The 25,638-nt window shown below is 44.1% G+C and overlaps 1 protein-coding gene and 1 non-coding gene across 14 annotated transcripts in view; one reads left to right on the forward strand and one right to left on the reverse strand.

Annotated features, from left to right (window-relative positions):
- Positions 1-25,638, forward strand: part of LOC126004028 (acyl-coenzyme A thioesterase 6-like) — a 226,179-nt gene that overhangs the window by 40,375 nt on the left and 160,166 nt on the right. For 2 of the 13 annotated variants that reach the window (XM_049770422.1, XM_049770423.1), the window contains exons 1-3: positions 13,468-13,924; positions 15,939-16,141; positions 18,467-19,065. The exons of 7 other annotated variants lie outside the window; for them this stretch is intronic. In XM_049770422.1, coding sequence (XP_049626379.1) covers positions 13,468-13,924; positions 15,939-16,141; positions 18,467-19,065 — 1,259 coding nt within the window. Of the gene's footprint in view, positions 1-5,266; positions 5,724-8,925; positions 9,129-11,370; positions 11,950-13,467; positions 13,925-15,938; positions 16,142-18,466; positions 19,066-25,638 lie in introns of those variants that run through there. 4 more of the 13 variants (XM_049770429.1, XM_049770428.1, XM_049770427.1 and 1 more) reach the window with 3 other exon arrangements.
- LOC126004994 (small nucleolar RNA SNORA68) lies at positions 15,494-15,618 on the reverse strand. The gene has a single exon (XR_007494182.1). It is a non-coding gene; the product is annotated as a small nucleolar RNA SNORA68 (small nucleolar RNA).

Here is a 25,638-nt window from a genome sequence, read left to right on the forward strand (position 1 = left end):
AAACCATGATCAGAACAGAAACTATAAGATATATAGAAGAAAACATAGGCAAAACACTCTATGACATTGTGATTAAATGCATCTTCAAGGAGAAAACACCACTGTCCAAACAAATGGAAACAAAGATAAATAAATGGACTACATTGATTGAGAAGTTCTGAACCTAAAAGAAAACAGTGATGATGATACAAAGGCCATCCACAGAATGGGAGAAACTATCCACCCAATACCCATCAATAAGGGGCTAATATATACAAGATATATACCCATCAGGTGTAGCAGGACAGCCCCTGAAGAGGTTGACTGATGGAGGGATGGAGAATGAGGCCCTTTTCTTCCAGCTCGGAGCACGTGTCTGCCACCCTGTCTAGCCCACGGTTCTGAGGTGAAACAGCGGGTAAACAGCTCGCAGACAATCAGGCTCGTGGAAATATTTGCTTTATTCGGATGGACAAAACTGAAGTCCAAAGACTCCGATTCAGTTCCATCCAGCAAAAAGCCCCTCGCCTTCCACAGACCCTTGCTCTTATAGTCCAGAGTCAGGTCCCACCCAATGGTGGGATCAGATACCAACCAATGGTGGAAGCAGAATCAGGTCCTACCCTAGGGTGGGGGCAGAATGCCAGGTCACACCCTAGGGTAGGGCACAATCACCTAATCAGATTAGGGTGAGCAACATAGTAATCCCCCAAAATATTTACATACACAACAATCAGGTAAGGGGCTAAGGTATACAAGGTGCTGACAGAACTTACCAAAAATACATTTGACTCCATTCAAAAATGGGAAGAAGAAACAAATAGACATTTCCTCAAGGAAGAAATACAGATGTCCAAAAGTCACATGAAAAAATGCTTCACTCCACTAATCATCAATGAGATAAAAATTAAAACTACAATGAAGTACTTCTCACACCACAGAGACTGGCACACATCACACAAAAACAAGAACAACCAGTGTGGATGTAGGGAAAAGGAACTTTCATTTATTGCCAGTGGGAATGCCATCTAGTTCAGCCTTTCTGAAAACAATATAGAATAGTCCTCAAAAAACAAAAACAAAACAAAAAAACCCCCCAAAAACCTGGAATTGAGCTTCCATATGATACAGAAATTCCATTTCTTCTTCTTCTTTTTTTTTTTTTTTTTTTTGGTTTTTGGGCCACACCCGGCGGTGCTCAGGGGTTACTCCTGGCTATCTGCTCAGAAATAGCTCCTGGCAGGCACAGGGGACCATATGGGACACCGGGATTCGAACCAACCACCTTTGGTCCTGGATCGGCTGTTTACAAGGCAAACGCTGCTGTGCTATCTCTCCGGGCCCAGCAATTCCATTTCTATAGATATACCTTAGGACCATAAAACCACAATACAAAAATGTCCTCTGTTCACCTATGTTCATTGCAGTTTATTTACAATAGCTAGAATCTGAAAACAACCCAGGTGCTAGACAACAGATGAGTGGCTAATAAAACCATGGTACATCTACACAATTGAATACTATGAAGTCATAAAATTTGCCTATACATTGTTGGACAGAGAGACTATTATGCTGAGTAAAATAAGTCAGAGGGAGAGAGATAGACGTAAAATAGTCTCACTCATCTGTGGGATTTAAGAAAAATAAAAGATAATATTGTACTAATACCCAGAGACAATAGAGATGAGGGATGAAAGGATCAGCCTTTGATATGAAGCTTACTACAAAGAGTTGTGAGCGCAGTTAAAGAAATAACTGCGGGGCCAGGAGGTGGCACAAGAGGTAAGGTGCCTGCCTTGCCTGCGCTAGCCTTGGACGGACCGCGGTTCGATCCCCCGGTGTCCCATATGGTCCCTCAAGCCAGGAGCGACTTCTGAGTGCATAGCCAGGAGTAACCCCTGAGCGTTACCGGGTGTGGCCCAAAAACCAAAAAAAAAAAAAAAAAAAAAAAAAAGAAATAACTGCACTACCAACTGCCATGACAATGATAGTGAGGGAGAGAAATAGAATGCCTGTCTTGAAGACAGGCAGGGGGTGGGAGAGGAAGGAAATGGGGGGATATTGGTGGCAGGAAAGTTGCACTGGTGAAGGGGGTATACATTTTATGACTGAAACCCACTACAAACTTGTTTGTAATCATGGTGTGCAAATAAATAAATTCTTAAAAATGAATAAAATTTAAAACAAAACAAAATCTACCACGTAATGAATGAACCTGAGGTGTTCCTGGTGACACTTACCTATGTTGCATTTCTTAGGTGAAGAAAGTGATGAGGTGAAGAAATGAGGTGAGGTGCAGTGAGTAGAGAAAGTTTGAGAAACCCTGCACTGGAGACAGTGGTATGAGGATACAAGGAAATCATAGTCATCCACAAACCAGGAAAAGAGACCTCAATAAACAAAAATATTCCTAACACAATGACTCTTAATTTCTATTCAATATTACCTTAAAAATTATTTTTATGGGCCAAAGCGATAGCACAGCGGTAGGGTCTTTGCTTGCACACAATCCGCTCTGGACACACCAGGTTCAATCCCTAGTATCCCATATGGTTCCCCGAACCTGCCATGAGAGATTTCTTAGGGCAGAGCCAGGAGTAACCCCCCCGCTCAAATAAAAAGGAAAAATTAATTTCTATTGCCTATGGTCTATGATTTATGAATTGTCTCAGAGGGACTCAATTGTATTAGGCAAGAGGACTCTTATTTATTTATTTATTTATTTATTTATTTATTTATTTATTTATTTATTTATTTATTTATTTATTTATTTATTGGTTTTTGGGCCACACCCGGCGGTGCTCAGGGGTTACTCCTGGCTGTCTGCTCAGAAATAGCTCCTGGCAGGCACCAGGGACCATATGGGACACCGGGATTCGAACCAACCACCTTTGGTCCTGGATCAGCTGCTTGCAAGGCAAACGCAGCTGTGCTATCTCTCCGGGCCCAAGAGGACTCTTCAGAACTAGAAAAATAATAATAATTTTGCTTACTGCTACAGAATCAATCAGTATGGAAAACAAGGCTAGATTCTCTTTCACCACAATGTTGCTGTTCCAAATTTTTAGATAAGGCTCTGACACTTATTAGAAGTTTAATACTTCTGGGACCGGAGAGATAGCACAGCGGTGTTTGCCTTGCAAGCAGCCGATCCAGGACCTAAGGTGGTTGGTTCGAATCCCAGTGTCCCATATGGTACCCCGTGCCTGCCAGGAACTATTTCTGAGCAGACAGCCAGCAGTAACCTCTGAGCGTCGCTGAGTGTGGCCCAAAAACCAAAAACCAAACAAACAAACCAAACCCCCCCAGAAGTTTAATACTTTTAATACTCAGTTTACTACTTCTTCTTCTTTTTTTTTTTTTGGTTTTTGGGCCACACCCGTTTGACGCTCAGGGGTTACTCCTGGCTATGTGCTCAGAAATCGCCCCTGGCTTGGGGGGACCATATGGGACGCCGGGGGATCGAACCGCGGTCCGTTCCTTGGCTAGCGCTTGTAAGGCAGACACCTTACCTCTAGCGCCACCTTCCCGGCCCCAAGTTTACTACTTCTAAACTCAGCAGTTTAATACTCTCCAAGCCTCAGATTCCTCCCTGGCTCTATTTCAGTAAATATTTCCACTGTTTTGTGAACATATTGAATTTTTTTTTTTTGGGGTCACACCCGGCAGCTCTCAGAGGTTACTCTTGGCTCTACGCTCAGAAATTGTTCCTGACAGGCTCAGGGAACCATGTGGGATGCCGGGATTCGAACCACTGACCTTATGCATGCAAGGCAAACGCCCTACTTCCATGCTATCTCTCCGGTCAGAACATATTTAATTTTTATTTGTTTTGGGGCCACAGCAAAACTGCTGGTCACCCCACGCAGTTCTGAGGGTGCTAAGATTTATAAGGTGCTGGAATCAAATTAAATTACTGAGTATTATGCCAATCCAAACATACTGAATTTTGTACATTAAATGGATGAGACATTGATAGAGAAGTTATTACTCTGACATATATATGCAGATCTATACATGTACACTGCTAGGCAATCCTGGACATTATGTCTATTTTGTTTCTAGGTCCAGATTGAAAAGGTGGATTTAAGCATAGAATAAGGCTGAATAGGCTCATTCCCTAGTACATAGCAACTCCACTTACAGTCTATGCCTCACTGAAATGCACATGCATGTCCATCAAAAGACTCCTGTAAGGGACCAGAGTTAAAGCACAGCGGCGGGGCATTTGCCTTGAATATGGCAGCATGCCAGGACTGATTTCTTTTTTTTTTTTTTTTTTGGTTTTTGGGCCACACCCGGTGACGCTCAGGGGTTACTCCTGGCTATGCGCTCAGAAGTCACTCCTGGCTTGGGGGACCATATGGGACGCCGGGGGATCGAACCTCTGTCCGTCCTAGGCTAGCGCAGGCAAGGCAGGCACCTTACCTCTAGCGCCACCGCCCGGCCCCCAGGACTGATTTCTGAACTTAGAGCCAGGAGTAACCCTTGAGTGTCACCGGCTGCGGCACACCCCAAAGAAAAAAAGAGACTCCTGAAACTATATAGGTTATTCTTTATATCCCTAAATTGAGAACTGCCAAATGCCCTGTACAACCGACCAGTTCTTTGGGGATCCGAAAATGAAAACTATTTCTGCAGTGCTCATGAATGATAGGCCATGACGCTCACCCACTCTTGAATCTCACAAGGTTGAGCACAGAGAACAGAGAGGCCTTTGTCCCCTGACATCTCAGCCAGGAAAAACCCAGCCTATTCGTTAGAATTTAGGACGAGGCACCTTCCTTTTAAAAGGAGGGCAGTTTCTGGAGCACTGCCAAGGGATGATTTTGAATTCTCCCAGACACTCCAGCAGAGAAAATGGAAACAAAGGACTTGTGCGAGGATTCCCACGCACATCGTACCGTGATTCAAATAAAGTCCCCGAACTCTATTTTTGCTCCCCCTTTTCTCTGGGCTGAAATCTTGCGTCAAGACTCACCCCCCCCCCCCCAACAGATCAGCCAACAACTTTTGCACAGAAGACAGTACTTGGAAGCAGAGAGGCATCCCTGGGGCACCACGCCCAAATTTCAGGCACCCCATAACTCACAAGAGCGCCCCGCCTCACCCCCAACCCGGCAAGCACTTATATTCCGCTAGTTCAGGCAATTAGCATGATACACCTTTGCATTTGCCTTCCCATTGCACCGGTGCCTGGCGGTGTCTCCTTGCAACTCCGTGCAGGTCGTGGTCTGCCCTTTTGGCCACCCGGTGAGGATCTGCACAGCTGCATTGCATCGTAGGGATGGAGGTGACGGTGACGGTGGAGCCGGCGGGCCGCAGCCTGTGGGACGAGCCGGTGCGCATCCGGGCGTGGGGCCTGTCCCCGGGGCAGCGGGTGACCCTGCGCGCGTCCCTGCGCGACGAGAAGGACGCGCTGTTCCGGGCCCACGCGCGCTACTGCGCCGATGCCGGCGGCCGGCTGGACCTGGCGCGCTCGCCCGCGCTGGGCGGCAGCTTCGCGGGGCTCGAGCCCATGGGGCTGCTCTGGACGCTGGAGCCCGACAAGCCTCAGTGGCGGCTGCTGAAGCGGGACGTGCAGAAGCCCTTCGTGGTGGAGCTGGAGGTGCTAGATGGCCACGATGCTGAGCCAGAAAGGCTCCTGGCCCGCACTTTACACGAGCGCCACTTTCTGGGACCCGGATTGCAGCGGGAGCCTGTGCGCGCCGGCCGGGTGCGTGGCACGCTGTTCCTGCCTCCAGGTTTGCTTTTTGGCTAGTCTGGGCCTGGGCCTATGTTGGAGAAGGGAGTCTCCACTCTACCCAATTCTAGTGTCAGGGTCACAGGAGTGGTTTTGAGGCCCACTGAGCGGTGGCTCTGCTAGCAAAAGGAGAAATCCTTTGAAGACATTCCAAGGAGAGGGATAGGACTTGTGCAATGAACCACACAATCAACCTTTGTGGGCAGTTTCAAGTTGGTCGTTTTAGTTGCTCAATTTTCCAGCTTTTGGGTTTCTATCCACAACTAGAGTTAAGGAAATTGCCAACAGGTAGGAACATTTTCGTGTTTGTGTTCGTGTGTGTGTGTGTGTGTGTGTGTGTGTGTGTGTGTGTGTGTGTGTGTTTGCTTTTTGGACCACACCCCGGTGGTGCTCAGGGATCACTCCTGGTAGGGCTTGAAGGATCATAAGGAGTGCTTGGAATTGGACTTTGGCTTGGCTGCTTACAAAGCAAGTATTTTATCTGCTTAACTATTCTCTAGCTCCCTAGAAACTTTTTAAACTAATAGTTTTGCTTTTCCATAGAAAGTTATTGGTCAATGAGAAATTTAAAACATGCATATTCTCATTAGGAATTACAGAAACAGAATTACGCTTCAAAATACATTTCCCACAATCAAGTTGGTCAGAATTCAGAAGTCCTACCTTAATAATTTTTGACAGGTGGAGGGAGAGGAACCCAGATAGCCACTGAAAGTAACATGCTTGCTGATCTACTGCTTAAAGTTACTTGTTTTACTTAGACTGCTTATTATTCTATCTCTAATGAAAGTACACTGTTGGGGCTGGAGAGATAGCATGGGGTAGGGTATTTGCCTTGCATGCAGAAGGACGGTGGTTCGAATCCCGGCATCCCATGTGGTCCACTGAGCCTGCCAGGAGCGATTTCTGAGTATAGGCCCAGGAGGAACCCCTGAGTGCTACCGGGTGTGACCCAACCCCCTCCCCTGTTAAAAAAAAAAGTACACTGGTAGAGCAACCCACTGGGAACAGTCTCATAGTTTCTCAACAATAAAACAGGTGAATAAATTGGGGTAAACTTACATGAGCAAAATCAACTATAAGGCAGCTGTAAGAATTTGAATGGTGGGGCCGGAGAGATAACATGGGGCCGGAGAGATAGCATGGAGGTAAGGTGTTTGCCTTGCACGTTGAAGAATGGTGGTTTGAATCCCGGCCTCCCATGTGGTTTCCTGAGCCTGCCAGGAGCAATTTCTGAGTATAGAGCCAGGAGTAACTCCTGAGTGCTGCCGGGTCTGACCCAAAAACCAAAACCAAAAAGAAGAAGAGGAAGAAGAAGAAGAAGAAGAAGAAGAAGAAGAAGAAGAAGAAGAAGAAGAAGAAGAAGAAGAAGAAGAAGAAGGAAGAAGAAGAAGAAGAAGAAGAAGAAGAAGAAGAAGAAGAAGAAGAAGAAGAAGAAGAAGAAGAAGAAGAAGAAGAAGAATTTGAATGGACTGGGCCAGAGTGATAGCACAACAGGTAGGGCTTTTGCTTAGCACATGGCCAATCTGAGACCAATCCAGGTTCCATTCCTGACATCTCATATGGTATCCCAAGCCTGTCAAGAGCGATTTCTGAGTGCAGAGCCAGAAGTAATCCCTGAGCACCTCCGGGTTTGGATCAAAAACCAAACCCCTAAAAAAAAAAAAAAGAATTTGAATGGGTGAATTTTTTTGGGGGAAGGAGAGCACACCTGGAGATGTTCAGGGCATAATCCTGGCTCTGTGCTCCTTGATCAATCTTGGTAGTGCTCTGAGGCCATAAAGGTGCCCGGGATCAAAGCCTGATCAGCCCCATTCAGGCAGGTGCCCTACTTTCTATCACTCCAGCCCCTCCCTAGCGTAAAAGCAGTGTTGAGAGACTGGGGAGATGGTTCCAAGGGCTAAGCGCAGACAAGCCTATTCATACCTAGCACTACATGGGATTCATTGTGGTCCCCAAGCACTACCCAGATCAACACAGCACAGAACCAGGTATGGTCCTGAAGTACCACTGGTTGTGGCCTACAAACTAATTTAATATTCTGGGTATCATAGAATCTCAGCAGCATGCATTCTCTGCTGATTTGTAGAGACTCAGACTGCTTGACCAATAAGTAGGGAGGGATTCGGGCTATCTAACACCACAAACAAAAATAACTCACAAACAAAAGTATGCGTGCTAAGGGTCTCAAAATAGCTGAGAGGAGTAGAGAGTACATGTGAGGTGCCATGTAAGCTCCCTTGAATCTTCATACATGTCCAGGTACAGCCAAGTATTGGCAAGAGTGGGTCCTAGCCCCATCTCTGTGCAGCCTCCCCCAAATAAAACCCAACAACAATGTTTGCAGAAATCAAGTCCCAGAAGAACATATCCATTTAAAGATAATTAAAAAAATATGTTTAAGGTTTACATACATATGTGATATTAACAAGTAAAACTAAAAGAAAGATAAAAATTCAGGGACTGGATGTAGTCCCCTCCTAGGGTAAGGCATTTGCTTTGCATGTGGCTACCCAGAACCCCAAGTGGTTCCCCAACAATGAACATGATACACCACATTAATAAAAGGAAAAATTAAAACCATTTGATCATATCAATGCAGAGAAAGCTTTTGACAAGATCTAACATCCATGACAAGATCCAACATCCAACATCCATAAAAACCCTCAACACTTGCATTCAAGTGATCACTATTGAGTTCCGATGGCTTGTGCCCTGTCAGGATCTTTGGACACTAGCAGTCTTAGCATTTCTGATTGTCAATAGAAAACTGGCAACCAGGTGAGTAGGTGTAAGATGACACCCAGCAATCAACCCCAAAGAAAGGTGTTCCCCTCTTCCTCTTTCCCATAAATCTTTTTTGTTACCTAAAAGCCCACCTGTATTACTATACTTTCCCCTCCTGGTTTATTGAGAATTGGTTTTAATAAAGAAGGAGTTCTGGCTTTTTGCTGAGGCAGAGAGGATGAAGCAAAAGACCATGGAGGCCATGTTCATCTTTTCCTGACTGGTGTGGTTGATGATTTCTTTGCTGCTACCTGCCTTCTTCAGATCTGTCTACCTAAGGGGTTAGAAATAGGGCATGCAGGGTGATCTCACAACTCATGGATTTTTATTTTAGAAGTAGGCACCAAATTAATTGTGAAATCACTCCTAAGAGATCTAGAATACTTGATTTATGTGCTTGTTGGTTTATTTGCAAGGACCTGGTCCCTTTCCTGGAGTTGTGGACATTTTTGGAGCTGGAGGTGGTCTTCTGGAGTATCGAGCTAGTCTGCTGGCTGGGAAAGGTTTTGCTGTGATGGCGTTGGCTTATTACCACTATGAAGACCTCCCCAAGGGCATGGATTCCCTCCACCTGGAGTACTTTGAAGAAGCTGTGGACTACCTGCTCAAACACCCTCAGGTTGGAACCTCTCAAATTCAAGGTCACTTTCCAGGTCTTCTCTTCATATTCTTGGGTTTCACAGAAATTCACAAATTCATGATATTCACTCTCAATTTCTAACAAATTACTTTTTTGTTGTTATTTTTATTATTATTTATTTATTTTTGCCACATATGACTGTGTTCAGAGTTTACTCCTGACTCTGCACTCAGGGATTACTCCTAGTGGGCTCAGGGGATTATATGGGATGCCAGGGATTGAGCATGGGTTGGCTGCATGCAAGACAAGTGACCTATGCATTGTGCTAACCCTCTGGCCCAAACACATTACCTTTTTTTAACTTTTACTTTGAAGAAAAAGCATCACATAGCTGACACTACTTTTTATAGTCAGATCAAATAGTTTCTATGTAACACTGCGTCCTTCTAGAAAAAATATCCTTCACAGGTATTATGGAATTTTGTTGATTTATTATTATTTATTTTATTTATTTCTTTTTATTTTTCTTTTTTTGGTTTGTTTTTTGGGTCACACCCAGCAGTGCTCAGGGGTTACTCCTGGCTCTATGCTCAGAAATCACCCCTGGCAGGCTCTGGGGACCATATGGGATGCTGGGATTTGAACCACTGTCCTTCTTCATCTAAGGCAACTGCCTTACCGCTATGCTATCTCTCCGGCCCCTATTATATATTTTAAAATGGTCTTATTTGTTTATTTATTTATTTGGGACACATCTGGTGGTGCTCAGGGGTTACTCCTGTCTCTGTGCTTAGAAATCGCTCCTGGCTTGGGCCCGGAGAGATAGCACAGTGGTGTTTGCCTTGCAAGCAGCCGATCCAGGACCAAAGGTGGTTGGTTCGAATCCTGGTGTCCCATATGGTCCCCCGTGCCTGCCAGGAGCTATTTCTGAGCAGACAGCCAGGAGTCACCCCTGAGCACCACCGGGTGTGGCCCAAAAACCAAAAAAAAAAAAAAAAAAAAAAAGAAATCGCTCCTGGCAGGCTCAGGGAACCATATGAAATGCTGGTGGAATCGAACTGGGGTATGTCCCAGGTCAGCCGCTTGCAAGGTAAATGCCCTGGGTAGTATGGAATTTTAAATTCCAGTACTCTATTGGGTTTAAGAAGAAATAACAAGCACATTCTAGAGTTCCAAATTTGACATAGGCAGCGAAAGGAAAGAGGAAGGGAATCTTTCATTGTCTGCAGAAGGTCCTCGTTTAAATATTTGTGTTTAACATCTTTTTATTCCTTATACTCTCTTGAGTGTACCATATTTTTTTAAAAGGCAAAGAGCATAGGTATCAGAACGGTTTGGTTCTAGAATTAGAGTGTTAGAGGCTAATAAGTTAAACTTGATTATTTTGCAAGTTGTTTGTTTTTTTTTTGAGGCCATTTTCAGTGGTGCTCAGGGATTACTCTTAGCTCTTTGCTCAGGTTCACTCCTGGGGAAGGGTGGGGCTTGGAAGGCCATATTGGAAACCCTATCTATTATACAATTTAGTATTTTCTCATAGTGAACGTGAGCTGGGAGCATTTAGGAAAGAGAAGTGACTGGGGTCAGAGCTCTAATAGAACATGTAGGGTGCTTGTCCTGTATACAGCCAACCAGGGTTTAATTTCTGGCATCCCATATGTTCCTAGAGTCTGGCAAGCGTGATCCCTGACACCCTACCACTGTGCTACCACTCCAGCACCAGGGATAATGTTTTCATTCAACAGCTCGTACTTCCACTGAGGATAAAATAAATGGTTGAAACAAATCAAGAATGCAACTCTAGGAACCAGGAGGAGGGAAAAAAACAAAAGCAAAAACATCAATCTGCTATTCAGAGGTCAAGCAAATGACCACATTTTATACAACACTTTGGTGATAAAGACAAAAATAGCCCTTGTGAAACTGCAGCAATTTGGGCTACCCTGGAGGAATTTTAATAGAAAGAGAGGGAAAGAATAACAACAAAGAGCTCTGTTGCCAATGGTGAAAGAGAAAAGTAGGTCAGAAATTTTGGCCTTGTTAACCAAATGTGGGTGATACTAAGACTTAGGCACAACTTATCTGCCTGATTGTTGAAGTCACCACGAACGGGGTTAGAGAAATTGCAGCAATAGAGATAGAGATGAAAGAGAAATACATTTTCCAAGTTGCAAATCTTGGTCAAAGACAGCTCAGATTCAAGCTCAGTGCCCCTGCCTTCAGGTCAGGCACATTCGCAGAGCTTCTTCTAATGTCTTACCCTTTTCCTCTGAACTTTTCTCAGGTTAAAGGTCCCGGAGTTGGTTTGCTTGGGATTTCCAAAGGGGGTGATCTCTGCCTTTCCATGGCCTCTTTCCTGAAGAACATCACTGCCACTGTCATAATCAATGGCCCTTTGGTCAATGTAGGTGGAACCTTACATTATAAGGGAATGACCTTGCCCCCTGCACCTGTAAACCATAATCGACTCAAGATTACTAAAGATGGCTTTGTAGATGTTGTGGATGCTCTGAACTGCCCTCTGAAAGAAGAGGACCAGAAAAGCATCATTCCTGTGGAAAGAACTGAGAGTGCCCTCCTGTTCCTTGTGGGGCAGGATGACCACAACTGGAAGAGTGAATTCTATGCTAGAGAGATCTCTAAGCGCTTAGAGGCCTGTGGTAAGAAGCCCGAGGTCATCTGCTACCCGGATACAGGCCACTATATTGAGCCTCCTTACTTCCCCATGTGTCGTGCATCCCTGCACAGCCTTGTGGGCAAACCTGTCATCTGGGGAGGGGAAGCCAAGGCTCATGCCAAAGCCCAGGAGGATGCCTGGAAGCAGATCCAGACTTTCTTCCACAAATACTTGGGTGGTACATAATCTTGGAATTGTCCTGGGAAAATAATCTATTAACTAAGTTTTGAGTACATCAGTATGGAAGACAAGGCTAGATTCTCTCTCACCACAATGTTGCTGTTCCACATTTGTAGAAAAGGCTCTGACACTTATTAGAAGTTCTAATATTCAGTTTACTACTTCTAAACTCAGCAGTTTAATACTCTCCAAGCCTCAGATTCCTCCCTGGCTCTATTTCAGTAAATATTTCCACTATTTTGTGAACATAATGAATTTTTATTTGTTTTGGCACCAGACCAGACAGTGCTGGGGTCACTCCCCAGCAGTTTCGAGGTGCTAGAATCAAACGAGATCTACTGAGTATCATGCCAGTCCAAACAGACTGAATTTTGTACGTTAAATCGACGGGATATCGATAGAGAACATGAAAACAGATCTATGCAATTCTGGACATTATGTCTATTTTGTTTCTAGGTCTACATTAAAAAGGTTGATTTAAGCATGCAATAAGGCTGAATAGACTCATTCCCTAGTACATAGCCACTCCACTTACAGTCTATGCCTCACTGAAATGCACATGCATGTCCATCAAAAGACTCCTGTAAAGGACCAGAGCTAAAGAACAGCGGCAGAGCATTTGCCTTGAACGTGGCAACATGCCAGGATCAATTTCTGAGCTCAGAGTCAGGAGTGATCCCTGAGTGTCACCGACTGTGGCAACCCCCCCCCCCAAAGGGTATATAGCATATTATTAACAGCTCTAAATTGAGAAGTGCCAAATGCCCCGTACAACTGGCCAGTTCTTTGGGGATCAGAACATGAAAACTACTTCTGCAGTGCTCATGAATGATCGGCCATGACGCTCACCCACTCTTGAATCTCACAAGGTTGAGCACAGAGAGGCCTTTGTCCCCTGACATTTCAGCCAGGAAAAAACCAGCCTATTTGTTAGAATTTAGGACGAGGCACCTTCCTTTTAAAAGGAGGGCGGTTTCTGGAGCACTGACAAGGGATGATTTTGAATTCTCCCAGACACTCCAGCAGAGAAAATTTAACGAAAGGATTTGTGTAAAGATTCCCACTCACGTCGTTCCGCAAATCACTTAAAGTCCCCGCCCTTTTGTTTGCGTCCCCTTTCCCCTGGGCTAAAAGTGTCAAAACTCAACACACACACACACACACACACACACACACACACACACACACACACACACACACACCAACAACTTTTGCGCAGAGGACAGTGCTCAGAAGCAGAGAAGTATCCCGGGGCACCACTCCCAAATTTTAGGCACCCCCCCCCCAAGTCCCAAGCTAGCCCCGCCCCACCCCTGCAAGTACTTTTTTTTTTTTTTTTTTTTGCAAGTACTTTTAATTCCCCTAGGCCAGGCACTGGCTTCTGCAGGACCCCATTTGCCGTCCCATTGTGCCCGGTGCCTGGCGGTGTCTCCGGGCACAGCTCCTTGCCAACTCCATGCAGGATCGTGGTCTGCCCCTTTGGCTACCCGGTGAGGGTCCGCACAGCTGCATTGCATCTCTGGGATGGAGGTGACAGTGACGGTGGAGCCCGCGGGCCGCAGCCTGTGGGATGAGCCGGTGCGCATCTCGGCCTCGGGCCTGTCCCCGGGGCAGCGGGTGACCCTGCGCGCGTCCCTGCGCGACAAGAAGGACGCGCTGTTCCGGGCCCACGCGCGCTACTGCGCCGATGCCGGCGGCCGGCTGGACCTGGCGCGCTCGCCCGCGCTGGGCGGCAGCTTCGCGGGGCTCGAGCCCATGGGGCTGCTCTGGGCGCTGGAGCCCGAAAAGCCCATGCTGCGGCTGGTGAAGAGGGATGTGCAGAAGCCCTTCGTGGTGGAGCTGGAGGTGCTGGAGGGCCACGATCCCGAGCCCGGGAGGCTGCTAGGCCGGACTTTGCACGAGCGCCACTTTCTGGGACCCGGGGTGCGGCGGGATCCCGTGCGCGCAGGCCGGGTGCGTGGCACGCTGTTCCTGCCTCCAGGTGAGCCTGGGCTGCTAAAGGTGTCTTTTCACCAAAAGCCATATCTAGGTTCTTGATCTAATCACCGGAAAGAGCAATCCCAAAATAATCAATAGCTTAGGAGTTAAGGCATAGCACAACATAAAGCTCCAAGATTCATTTCTATGTTCAATTCTCAAAGTAAATATTTGACTTTCCCTTAAGTGAGTCTTAGAACCATGTGGTTCATTTTCCCTCTGTATAATTAACGAGAATGTACCCTGCAGATTTCCTCCTTGCTATCAACATGTATCTATCCCTTTTCTTCTTCTTCTTCTTCTTCTTCTTCTTCTTCTTCTTCTTCTTCTTCTTCTTCTTCTTCTTCTTCTTCTTCTTCTTCTTCTTCTTCTTCTTCTTCTTCTTCTTCTTCTTCTTCTTCTTCTTCTTCTTCTTCTTCTTCTTCTTCTTCTTCTTCTTCTTCTTCTTCTTCTTCTTCTTCTTCTTCTTCTTCTTCTTCTTCTTCTCCTCCTCCTCCTCCTCCTCTCATCCTCTTCTTCTCCTTCCCCTCCTCCTTCTCCTCCTTTCCCTTCTCCTTCTCCTTCTCCTCCTTTTCTTCTCTTCTTTTTCTCCTCCTCCTCTTCTTCTCCTCCTCTTCTTCTCCTCCTCCTTCTCCTCCTCCTTCCCCTTCTCCTCCTCCTTCTCCTTTCTTCTTCTTCTTCTTCTTCTTCTTCTTCTTCTTCTTCTTCTTCTTCTTCTTCTTCTTCTCCTCCTCCTCCTCCTCCTCTCATCCTCTTCTTCTCCTTCCCCTCCTCCTTCTCCTCCTTTCCCTTCTCCTTCTCCTTCTCCTCCTTTTCTTCTCTTCTTTTTCTCCTCCTCCTCTTCTTCTCCTCCTCTTCTTCTCCTCCTCCTTCTCCTCCTCCTTCCCCTTCTCCTCCTCCTTCTCCTTTCTTCTTCTTCTTCTTCTTCTTCTTCTTCTTCTTCTTCTTCTTCTTCTTCTTCTTCTTCTTCTTCTTCTTCTCTTCTTCTTCTTCTTCTTCTCCTCCTTCTCTTCTTCTTCTCCTCCTTCTCTTCTTCTTCTTCTTCTTCTTCTTCTTCTTCTTCTTCTCCTCCTCCTCCTCCTCCTCCTCCTCCTTTCCTCCTCCTCCTTCTTGTCCTTGTTGTTGTTCTTCTTGTTCTTGTTCTTGTTTTTCTTCTTCATTAAAATGATCCAATCAGCTAATGGTGGGACAGAGAGGAAAATCCAGACACACTAGGGTACAGACTCCATTAGGTACTAGGGATGCAAGAAAGAAAGAAATCCTCCAGTTTTGAAGAGGAAAGTTCAGAATGAAGATAGGCTGAGGAACTGAGGGCCACCAGACCACACTGGGCATTTAAATACAGAGGCCAGAATTATTAGGAGCTTGGGTACCCTGTAACGTGAAAGGTGGTAAGTTCACATGGTCAGTCATTGCCTCTATTTACAATCTGCTAGGACTGAATGTGTGAGCTCTGTCTGCAAAGGGCAGGGGCCTTCCAACAGCAAGTTCCTACCAGGGAGCACTGTCTCTGTGGATGGGCCCCAAAGAGGAGAATGGAAGGGAGGAGAAAGAGGCTGTTTTTCTTCCTGCAGTGTAAAAAACCTTTAAATTCACTCTGAGGGGCACCACCCAACCCCACAGAGGTGACAAAACTGTGCTTGCTGTCAGCACCTTCCTATATGTCCCTGCATGAAAAAGCATGGGTTTAGGTACTCATCTCTCTTTTTTAATTTTTTATTTTTGGGTCACACCTGGCAGCGCTCAGGGGTTCCTTTTGGCTCTATGCTCAGAAATTGCTCCTGGCAGGCTCGGGGGACCATATGGGATACCGGGATTTGAACCACCGACCTTCTGCATGCAAGGCAAACGCCTTACCTTCATGCTATCTCTCCAGACCCTCATATTCCTTTTTTAATAGAGGCTCAAGGAGTTTTCTTTCAGTTACAGGAATTTGCTAAATAATTTAGAAAGATCTCTTTATAATTAAAAAAAATAAACTTTTACATAATATCCTTTTATGATATTCTTTTCTCTAGGCCCTGGACCTTTCCCTGGGATCATTGACATCTTTGGTTTCGGAGGGGGCTTGATGGAGTATCGGGCCAGTCTTCTAGCTTCCCATGGCTTTACCATGTTGGCTCTGGCTTATTATCATTTTGAAGATCTCCCCAAGAGTTTCAATAGCATACATCTGGACTACTTCGAAGAAGCCCTGTGCTACATGCTCCAGCTCTCCCAGGTTCTCCTTTCTCTATGATCTATTATCTATTATGTCTCCAGCAATACCTCCTGAAAAGACACTGTACTCATTCACTGTTCTAAGTATGCCGCTGTTAGAATGATTTGTTTGGAGATTTGCTTGACTTATGAAGCCAATCTCCACTTTCTGTCAGAAAGGTTAATAATGTGCAAGTCATCATAAAAAAAAATCTATGTGAGGGACTGCACTGATAGTACAGTGTATGCTTGTGGGACAATGGAGTTTTGGGGATCAAATCCTAATCATCATATTCAAGATAAACACCCTGCCTGCTGTACTGTCTCTCCAGCCCCAACTTTTTTGGGTTATGCTGTGGGGACTGAACCCTGGGGCTCCTGCAAGCAGGGCAAATGCTCTATCACTCATACTCTGCCTCTTATGGGATACCCCGAGCTGTCTATACTCAGATTTTGATCATAACTTGCTTACTCCTTTCTGAAGCTAAGAACTATTTTATTTGGAGGCCAGAGAGATAGTGCAGTAGCTAGGGTGCTTGCCTGGCACAGTGGCTGACTAGGTTCAGTCCTCAGCATTCCTATGGTCCCCTGAGCCTGCCAGGAGTGATTCCTGAGTGCAGAGTCAGGAGTAACCACTGAAAAGTGAGCACCACTAACTATGGCCCCTGCCCACCCCACAATTTTATTGTGTGTGTGTGTGTGTGTGTGTGTGTGTGTATGTGTTCTGGGATCTCTCACCCAGGACTCCTACATGCAAAGCATATAATCTACCACTAAACTACATCCTAGACTATTTTATTTGTTTATTTATTATTATTATTATTTGGTTTTAGGCCACACTGGCAGTGCTCAGGGGTTAGTTAGTCTTGGCTCTGCACTCAGGAATCACTCCCGGCAGGCTCAGGGAACCATATGGGATGCCAAAGATTGAATCTGGGTAGGCCACGTGCAAGGCAAGTGCCCTACCTGCTGTGCTATTGCTATAGCCTTAGCCTATTTATTTTTGATGGTGGTCCAATTTGAATTATACATTTTGGTGCTCAGAGACTCTTTTTAGCTCTGTGGCCAGAGAAACTTATGTGGTACTTAAATGATTATATGCAGTGCTGAGAATCAAACCAGGATGGTCTATGTGCAAAACATTATATCTTACCTCTTGCATTATTTCTGTTTCCTTGCTACTAATTTTAGATCGATCTGACAATTTACTTCTTGGAACAGAACTTGATACTGCACATTAGATACCCAGGAATGTTGAGACTTCGATATTGCACGCATAAAGGATGTGGTCATGCATGAAATCTTGTCATGTATGATATCTTGAGTTTGACAAGACTTCTTGTCTGACCAGCATTCTCAGGAAATAGTGGATGATAGTGGGACATTGTTAACCAATTTCCACTGAGGTGCAGAGGTATTTGTGTGTCAGAGCAGATAGGGTGCTTTCCTTGCATATGGCTGACTGAGGTTAGATCCCTAGAACTATATATGATTCCCTGAACTTTGCCAAGAAAAAGTCCTGAATTTATATCCAGGAGTAAATCCTGAACATTATTTGTGTGACCCCAAAATAAAACTGCACCAAATAATAAAAGAGCTGCTTGACAATCTTTTAAATTTTACATTTTTTTGGGGGCCAGAGTGATAGCACAGCGGTAGGGCATTTTACCTTGCACCTGGCTGACCCAGGATGACCTGGGTTCTATTCCCAGCATCCCACATGGTCCCTTGATCCTGCCAGGAGCTATTTCTTAAATATATATATATTTGGTTTTTGGGCCACACCTGGTGATGCTCAGTAGTTACTCCTGGCTCTGCGCTCAGAAATTGCTCCTGCCTTAGGGGAACATATGGGATGCCAGGGGATTGAACCGTGGTCTGTCCTAGGTCAGCTGCATACAAGGCAAACTCCCTACCACTGCACCACAGCTCCGGCCCCTGCCAGGAGCTATTTCTGAGTGCAGAGCTAGGATTAACCCCTGAGTGTTGTTGGGTGGTGGCCCAAGAACCAAAATAAATAAATAAATAAATACATAAATAGTTAAAAATTTTAAGGTTTTTTTTTTTTTTTGGGGGGGGTGGGCACATTCAGCAATGTTTAGGGGTTGTTCCTGGTTCTCTGACAGTGCTCAGGAGGGATCATATGCAATGCCAGAGATAAAACGAGTACTTTTGCCGCTGTACTATTTTTCCAGCCACCTAACTGGGAAAATTCCAGCAACTAAGCAAGGTTGATTCTCTTTTGGTCAATATACAACTTAAACTGCCATCTTCAGTTGCATTTTAAAAAAGCATTTTTCTAGTTCTAGTAGGTCAGTTCTTGATCCTTTCCCTATTTTTCTTCTAGGTAAAGGGTCCAGGTGTTGGACTTCTGGGCATTTCTTTAGGAGCTGATATTTGTCTTTTCATGGCCTCATTTTTGAAGAATATTACAGCCACAGTTTCCATCAATGGATCTGGATTCAGTGGAAGTGGACCCATATGCTACAAGCAAACTTGCATCCCATCATTGGGCCTTGACCTGAGGCGAGTCAAGGTATCATACTCAGGCCTGCTGGACATTGTAGATGTACGGAATGATACCATAGGTGGATGTGAGAATCCTTCCATGGTTCCCATGGAGAAGGCCGAGGGGCCCATTCTCTTCATTGTTGGTGAAGATGACCACAACTGGAGGAGTGAGTTCTATGCCCAAAGAGCCTCTGAAAGGTTACAGGCCCATGGAAAAGAAAAACCCCAGATTCTTTCTTACCCTGGGACTGGGCATTACATTGAGCCCCCTTATTTTCCCTTGTGCCCAGCTTCCTTGCACAAAATAGTGAACAAACCTGTGATATGGGGTGGGGAGCCCAGGGCTCATTCTAAGGCCCAAGTAGATGCATGGCATCAAATCCTAGCCTTCTTCTGCAAACATCTTAGAGGTATCCCTAAGACATCTTTCTCCAAGTTGTAATACTTTGGTGCATTGTAAACACACACACAAATTTGGTTTTTGGACCTTAGAGTTTTGACATTGCTCAGGGCTGACTTTTGGCTTTGTGCTTAAGGTTTACTTCTGAAGGTGTTTGGGGTTACACATGAGGTGCTGGGGATCAAACCTGGGTCAGCAAAGGCATAGCAAAATTTTACCAATTGGACCATTGCTCTGGCTTCTACTTACATAGCTTTAAAAATTCAGGGCAAAAAATTCAGAACAAGGGATTGGGGAGATAATACTACAAGTATGATGCTTGCCTGTACTTGGCAGACTTAGGTTTGATCTTGGGTGTTTCATATGGTCCTGTGAGCCTTGCCAGAAATGATCCCTGAGTACAGAACCAGAAGTTAACCCTGAGAAATGCACAGTGTGGCTCGAAGACAATAAAAATTAAACAAACAAAAAGAATGTAGGATAAGAAAAAAACTTGAGCCACAGTATAAGAAAAGTTTCTAAAAACCAGTTTTTCAGTTCCTCTACACTCAGAATAGACTTGGTATACCTTGAAGCTGAGAACATATTGACATCAGGTTTTAGATCAAACAGCTCTATCAAGGAGTCTGAGCAGTAATTTGATGGGATTTTGATTTGGGTAAAGAATTTGACTTGCATGCAGCTGACCCAGGTTCAGTCCTTGAATCGCATATGATCCCTGGAGGCCACCAAGAAAGTTTCCTGAATACAGAAACAGGAGTAACACTGGAGCACTACTGAGTGTGCCCCAAAACAAAACAAAATAAAGAATTTCCACCAAAAGGAAAATAAAGTTGGGGGGAAAAAAGCCAAGAGTGTATTGAAAAATGAACTCTTTAAGAAAGTCTGGCCTTTACTTTTGTCAACAGGAAGGTGATACCTTTGGAACGTCATGCCTGTAGCAATGCTGAAGATCTTTGGATCACATTGGGATCAAGAATTGGGGGCACTGGGGCAGCCCAAAGACTGGCTACACCAGAAAAACAAAAAACAAAAAACAAACAAAAAAAGCAAACAAACCAACAGTGATTGAGGGGGTGTGGAGGGGTTTGTATAGAGCCTTGGTACTTTGTCCATCTTTGACTGAGATCAAACACACAGACAATTTATCACTCATGCTTTTATAATAGAGCCTTAATAAAGTTGAACACCAAGGACCAGGTGAATTTCTCTGCTTTCATAAATGATTTTCACACATCAATGCTTGGAGAAGATTAGATCTTGATTTAAGGGGAGAAAATATAAATTCCTTGTTAGGAACTTCCCTGAACTCTGTGCACTAATTTCTCTGTTCCTTCTTTCTATAATGACTGGTTGTCACTAGTATAGTATACTTTAATAGTATAGAATGTCAAGAAGTAGAACACCTCTCTATGTGCATAAGACTTCCAGTGCTGTTAGCCATTCTATACCTAAAAGACCCTTCTAGCCCCTTTTCCCACCAACCCCTGCCATTCCATTTGGTAATACCCATCAATAATCTTTTTTTTTTTTGTGATTATTTTTTTTTGTTCTTTATTTTAATTATGACAACAAAGATGCAAAGAAAGAGGACAGGGTAAAGTTACAGTGGAAGCACAATCACCCATAAACAGAATTCTCGGTAGTTCCATCGATGATATCCCAGCCTTGAACTTTCAGCCAAAGAACATTAAGAAAAACAAAACTGAACCCATGTACAATACAATTAATTTGTCCCTCAAATCGCCCGTTGTATTACGTACTATTTCTTAGCAGCACACAATATAATCCAAAGAGATTAGACTTATGTAACTCCTTAAACATTGAGGGCAAAGTACATTTATCTAGTTCCATGCACATGCTTACTAGTTTAAGTTAACCTCAAAAGTTTTAGTGGGTTGTTTTTCTTAAGGATTGGAGTCAAGGGAAAATAGTAAAAAATGGTGTTAGAGTGGCATTTGTTCGCATAGGCCCACCAAAATATAAGGGACATGGAAAGAAAAATTATGAACTAAATACAAGGAGACCCTACCCCTGAAGTTTCCTGGCACAGGACTGACTCTAGGCTCCAGGCAAACTAGTTTGTCCAATTCAAGTCATCGTCTGTAGTGGCAATACACCTCCATTCCTCACGTAGTCTCTGTTGTTGGTATCATGCTTCTGTATTAAAGATCCTGGAGTCTGCATATCCCATATTGCAGTCAGGATGGTGCAGAGCCTCCTCTCGTTTCACCTCACACTTAAGGGGCACTAGAGAGAACCATGTCCTGTAGAGCAGGTCATTGTTGTTGTCAAGTCTTCTCAGTGTAAATGGAAGTCTCTTTTTAGGAGGTCGATGTCAGACCCTTGGTAGTGTCTTTCCTGGTAGAGGACTGCTTCCAGCTGTTGCTATAAAAGACCTTGGATATTTCGTAGATAGCTTGACTGGTTCTGGCGTGAATGGAGGATGCCCATTCTTCTGAGGCCTGTGCCAGGTTATTATATCAATGTTCAGGGTGTAAGGTACATTGTACTGAGATTTATTAGATAAGAACTTATCTGTAGGTATAGTGTTTTCCTATTTTAATGTGTCTATGCAAACAAAGATCAATGCCATGAAGCGTTATCGGCCCATTTGGGGGCAATAGGAACAAGACCAGCAATTTCCATGACATAGTTCAATCATAGGCATTAAACTGAGGGACAGTTCCACCAACAATCCTTACTGAACAGCTTATATAGAAAAGACAAGATGAAAAGTGGATAGAAACATCATGATAGAAGAATATATAGAGAGTTACAACTGTTAAAGAAAATATACATAAAATATTCAAAAGATATATGTGTTCAATTTATGTCCTTCTAAATAGTTCTGGGATTTTTAGATCCACTGTATGTCTTTGGTCTGAGATTAAAACTGTGTATTATTGAAGTTAAGAAGGGTAAATCTGGGGTATTGATGGTTGGGAGGAGTATATGTTCGCTCGGGGGCGCTAGGCCCCACACGGTTTGCATCATGTAGACTAGTATGAAATTACCAGTGACAGCCTGAGTATAACTGACCAGCTATCTGCCACCCCACAGATCAAACACCATTCCCCAAGCCAATCTCAGGAGCTCAAGCCCCACCCTAGGCCAATCTCCGCAGCTGGCCTGGGAGTGGGGAAAACCCAGGGTGCCCCATCAGGTCCTCCCAGAAACCCACCTGGAGATCTGGAGGAAAGGGGGAGAGGGGGGTCGGGTGACCCAGGTCTGGGCCCCCCTACCCTAGGCCAGGCCAAGTGGCCCCTGGCACATACGGAGGTCTGCATCAATAATCTTTAAGTTTGAAGTTATCTTTCTTTTTTTCTTGTTATTGATATTGTTTCTATTTTTTAAATTTATAAACTAATTTCTGGTGAGTTTTTTTGGTTTGTTTTTGGGCCACATCCAGCAGCACTCAGAGAGTACTCCTGGCTCTTCACTCAGAAATCACTCCTGGCTGGCTGGGGGGACCATCTTGGATACCAGGAATCGAACCCAGGTCCATCTCAGGCCAGCCGTGTGCAAGGCAAATGCCCTACTGCTGTACTATCACTCTGGCCCCAATAAACTAATTCTTTAATTGAATCACCATGAGATACAGTTACAAAGTTATTTATGATTGAGTTTCAGTCATACAATGTACAATACTTTTCAACAGTGCACATTCCTGCCACCCATGTCCCTAGTTTCTGTCTTTCCCTCTCCCCTATTCTCCATCTGCCCTCATCCTTGCCTGCCTCTGTGGCAGACATCCACCCTTTTTTTTAGACACTGTGATTTGCAAGACTGTTACTGAAGATGTGTTATACATATCACGTTATCTCTTTTCAGTATGTAGTTCTCATCCAGATCATTTACAACTCTCAGAGTCCATTTTCTGCCCTAACAGCACTTGGCACTAAATAGCTTCTATTCTTGAATGATTTTAGTCTATTCTCCTCTCCTCTCCTCTCCTCTCCTCTCCTCTCCTCTCCTCTCCTCTCCTCTCTCCTCTCCTCTCCTCTCCTCTCCTCTCCTCTCCTCTCCTCTCCTCTCCTCTCCTCTCCTCTCCTCTCCTCTCCTCTCCTCTCCTCTCCTCTCCTCTCCTCTCCTCTCCCCTCCCCTCTCCTCTCCTCTCCTCTCCTCTCTTCTCTTCTCTTCTCTTCTCTTCTCTTCTCTTCTCTTCTCTTCTCTTCTCTTCTCTTCTCTTCTCTTCTCTTCTCTTCTCTTCTCTTCTCTTCTCTTCTCTTCTCGCTCAAAAAAGTTGAATTTAGGGTCAGAATTAAGGGTGGCCTTTTATAAAAATTATTTTCTTTAAATATTGAAGAGAGATCCACACTGGTGGTGGGATTGGCCCTGATTCATTATGTACTTGAAATCAAACTATGAAAAACTTTATAAATCACATTGGTTTTGATCAAATAAAATTAAAATTATTTTTTTAAACTTTAAAGATTGATCGATTGGTTTTTGGGTCACACCGGGTGGCTCTCAGGAACTGCTCCTGACTCCGCACTCAGAAATCTCCCCTGGCAGGCTGAGGGTACCATATTGGAAGCCTGGCATCAAACAAGGTCCTTCCTGGGTCTGCCACCTGCATGGCAAATGCCCTATCACTGCACTATCTCTCTGGTCGCTAAAACAAAAACAAAACTATTCCTTTAACTTTATAGTTTTCTGCAAGCTCCTTGCACCAAATACAAAAATAATGAACTTACAGTTTATAATTTATATATATATTTTGGGGGAGAGCACACCTGGATGCACTAAGGGATTATATCCTTCTAGCTCTGTGCTCAGAAATCTCTCCTGGCAGCCTCAGGGGACCATATGGGATGTTGGGATTCAAACCACCATCCTTCTGCATGCAAGGCAAACGCACTACCTCCATGCTATCTCTCCAGCCCCTGTTTTGGGAAGACCTTTGATTCCCATTTTCATTTTACTCAAAGTTATAGGTTTGTTCATATATTCCAGATAATCTTGGTTCAACCTTGGGAAGTTACAGTAATCCAAAATGAATTCATTTCTCCCAGGCCCTCTTGTTTTGTGGCATAAAGTTTCTCAAAGTAATCTTTTATTATCCTTTGAATTTCTGCACTGCCTGTAGTAACCTCCTCTCTTTCATTTCTGATTTGGTTAATGGCGTTTCTCTCTATTTTTTTTTGTGAGTTTTGCTAATGGTTTATCAATCTTGTTTACTTTTTTTTTTTTTTTTTTTTTTTTTTGGTTTTTGGGTCACACCCGGCAGTGCTCAGGGGTTACTCCTGGCTCCATGCTCAGAAATTGCTCCTGGCAGGCACGGGGGACCATATGGGACGCCGGGATTTGAACCGATGACCTTCTGCATGAAAGGCAAACGCCTTACCTCCATGCTATCTCTCCGGCCCTCTTGTTTACTTTTTCAAAGAACCAACTCTTGCTTTTATTGGTCTTTTGGATATTTTTTTGTTTCAGTTTTTTTAGCTGTGTCATTAAGTTATTTATGTAGGTCGTCTCTTCCTTCCTGTTGAATGCTTGCAAAGCTATACATTTTTTCTCTTTATACTGCTTTTTTGTGTCCTATAAATTCTGATAATTTGTCTTCATTATCACGTGTTTTCAGTAATGTGTGTGTGTGTGTGTGTGTGTGTGCCACATCTGGCAGTGCTCAGGGGTTACTCCTGGATCTGTATTCAGAAATCCCACCTGGCAGACTTGGAGGACCATATAGATTGTCAAGGATCGAACCCAGGTTGGTTGTGTGCAAGGGAAATGCCCTACAGACTGTGCTATCACTCCAGCCCTTGTTTCCAGAAATCTTGATTTCCTATTTAGACCCATTGGTTGTTCTGTAGTTAGCTGTTTAATTTCCAGGGTGTTAAAATTTTTCCCTGTGTCTGTTTATAGTTAACTTCTGGATTTAATGCATCATGATCTGAGAAGATAGTTGATAAAATTTCTATTCTTTTGATTGTATGGAGGTATGTTTTATGACCTAGCATGTGGTGTATCTTGGAGAATGTCCCAAGTACATTGAAGAAGAATGTATATCCAGGTTTCTGGGGATGTAGGAAAGTGCATGGCACAGAGTTGCTGGATAAGTGACAGGAGCCACACACACTTATGTCGGAAAATCAGTGTTCGACTTTATTGAAAATACAAATATATACAAAGGGTATATAAATAGGATTTTTGCCAGTCATAGTTTTGTGATGTAACTTTATTGAAAATACAAATATATACAAGGGGTATATAAACAGGATTTTTGCCAGTCGTATTTTTTTTTTTGCCTCACATTTGTTTATTTGTAAATTCAACACTATCTCTCTTGTTAACAGAAGCTTTATCAATACACACTGACAATTCAACTTACTTTTCAATTAAGAGCCAAGAGGCTTCAAAACAATTCACCTTACATTTCAAATAGATACATTTCAATTGAGAGCCTAGAAGCTTCCCTGGGATCAAAAGAGGAAAAAATTCAACATCTCAAAGTTTTTTTTTTTCCTCTCTGGCCAGTTCTTAGGTGTCAGTGTAGATTAAAGGATTACCAAAAAGAGACAGGCTTATTTTACTTGGTAAAAGCTTTTTTAGCAACCCAATGCTACTTCCAAGCTTGATGTTATATCTCAGGTAAAAATTAG

Source organism: Suncus etruscus, chromosome 3, assembly GCF_024139225.1.
Source record: "Suncus etruscus isolate mSunEtr1 chromosome 3, mSunEtr1.pri.cur, whole genome shotgun sequence".
In the NCBI taxonomy this organism is placed as follows: Eukaryota; Metazoa; Chordata; class Mammalia; order Eulipotyphla; family Soricidae; genus Suncus; species Suncus etruscus.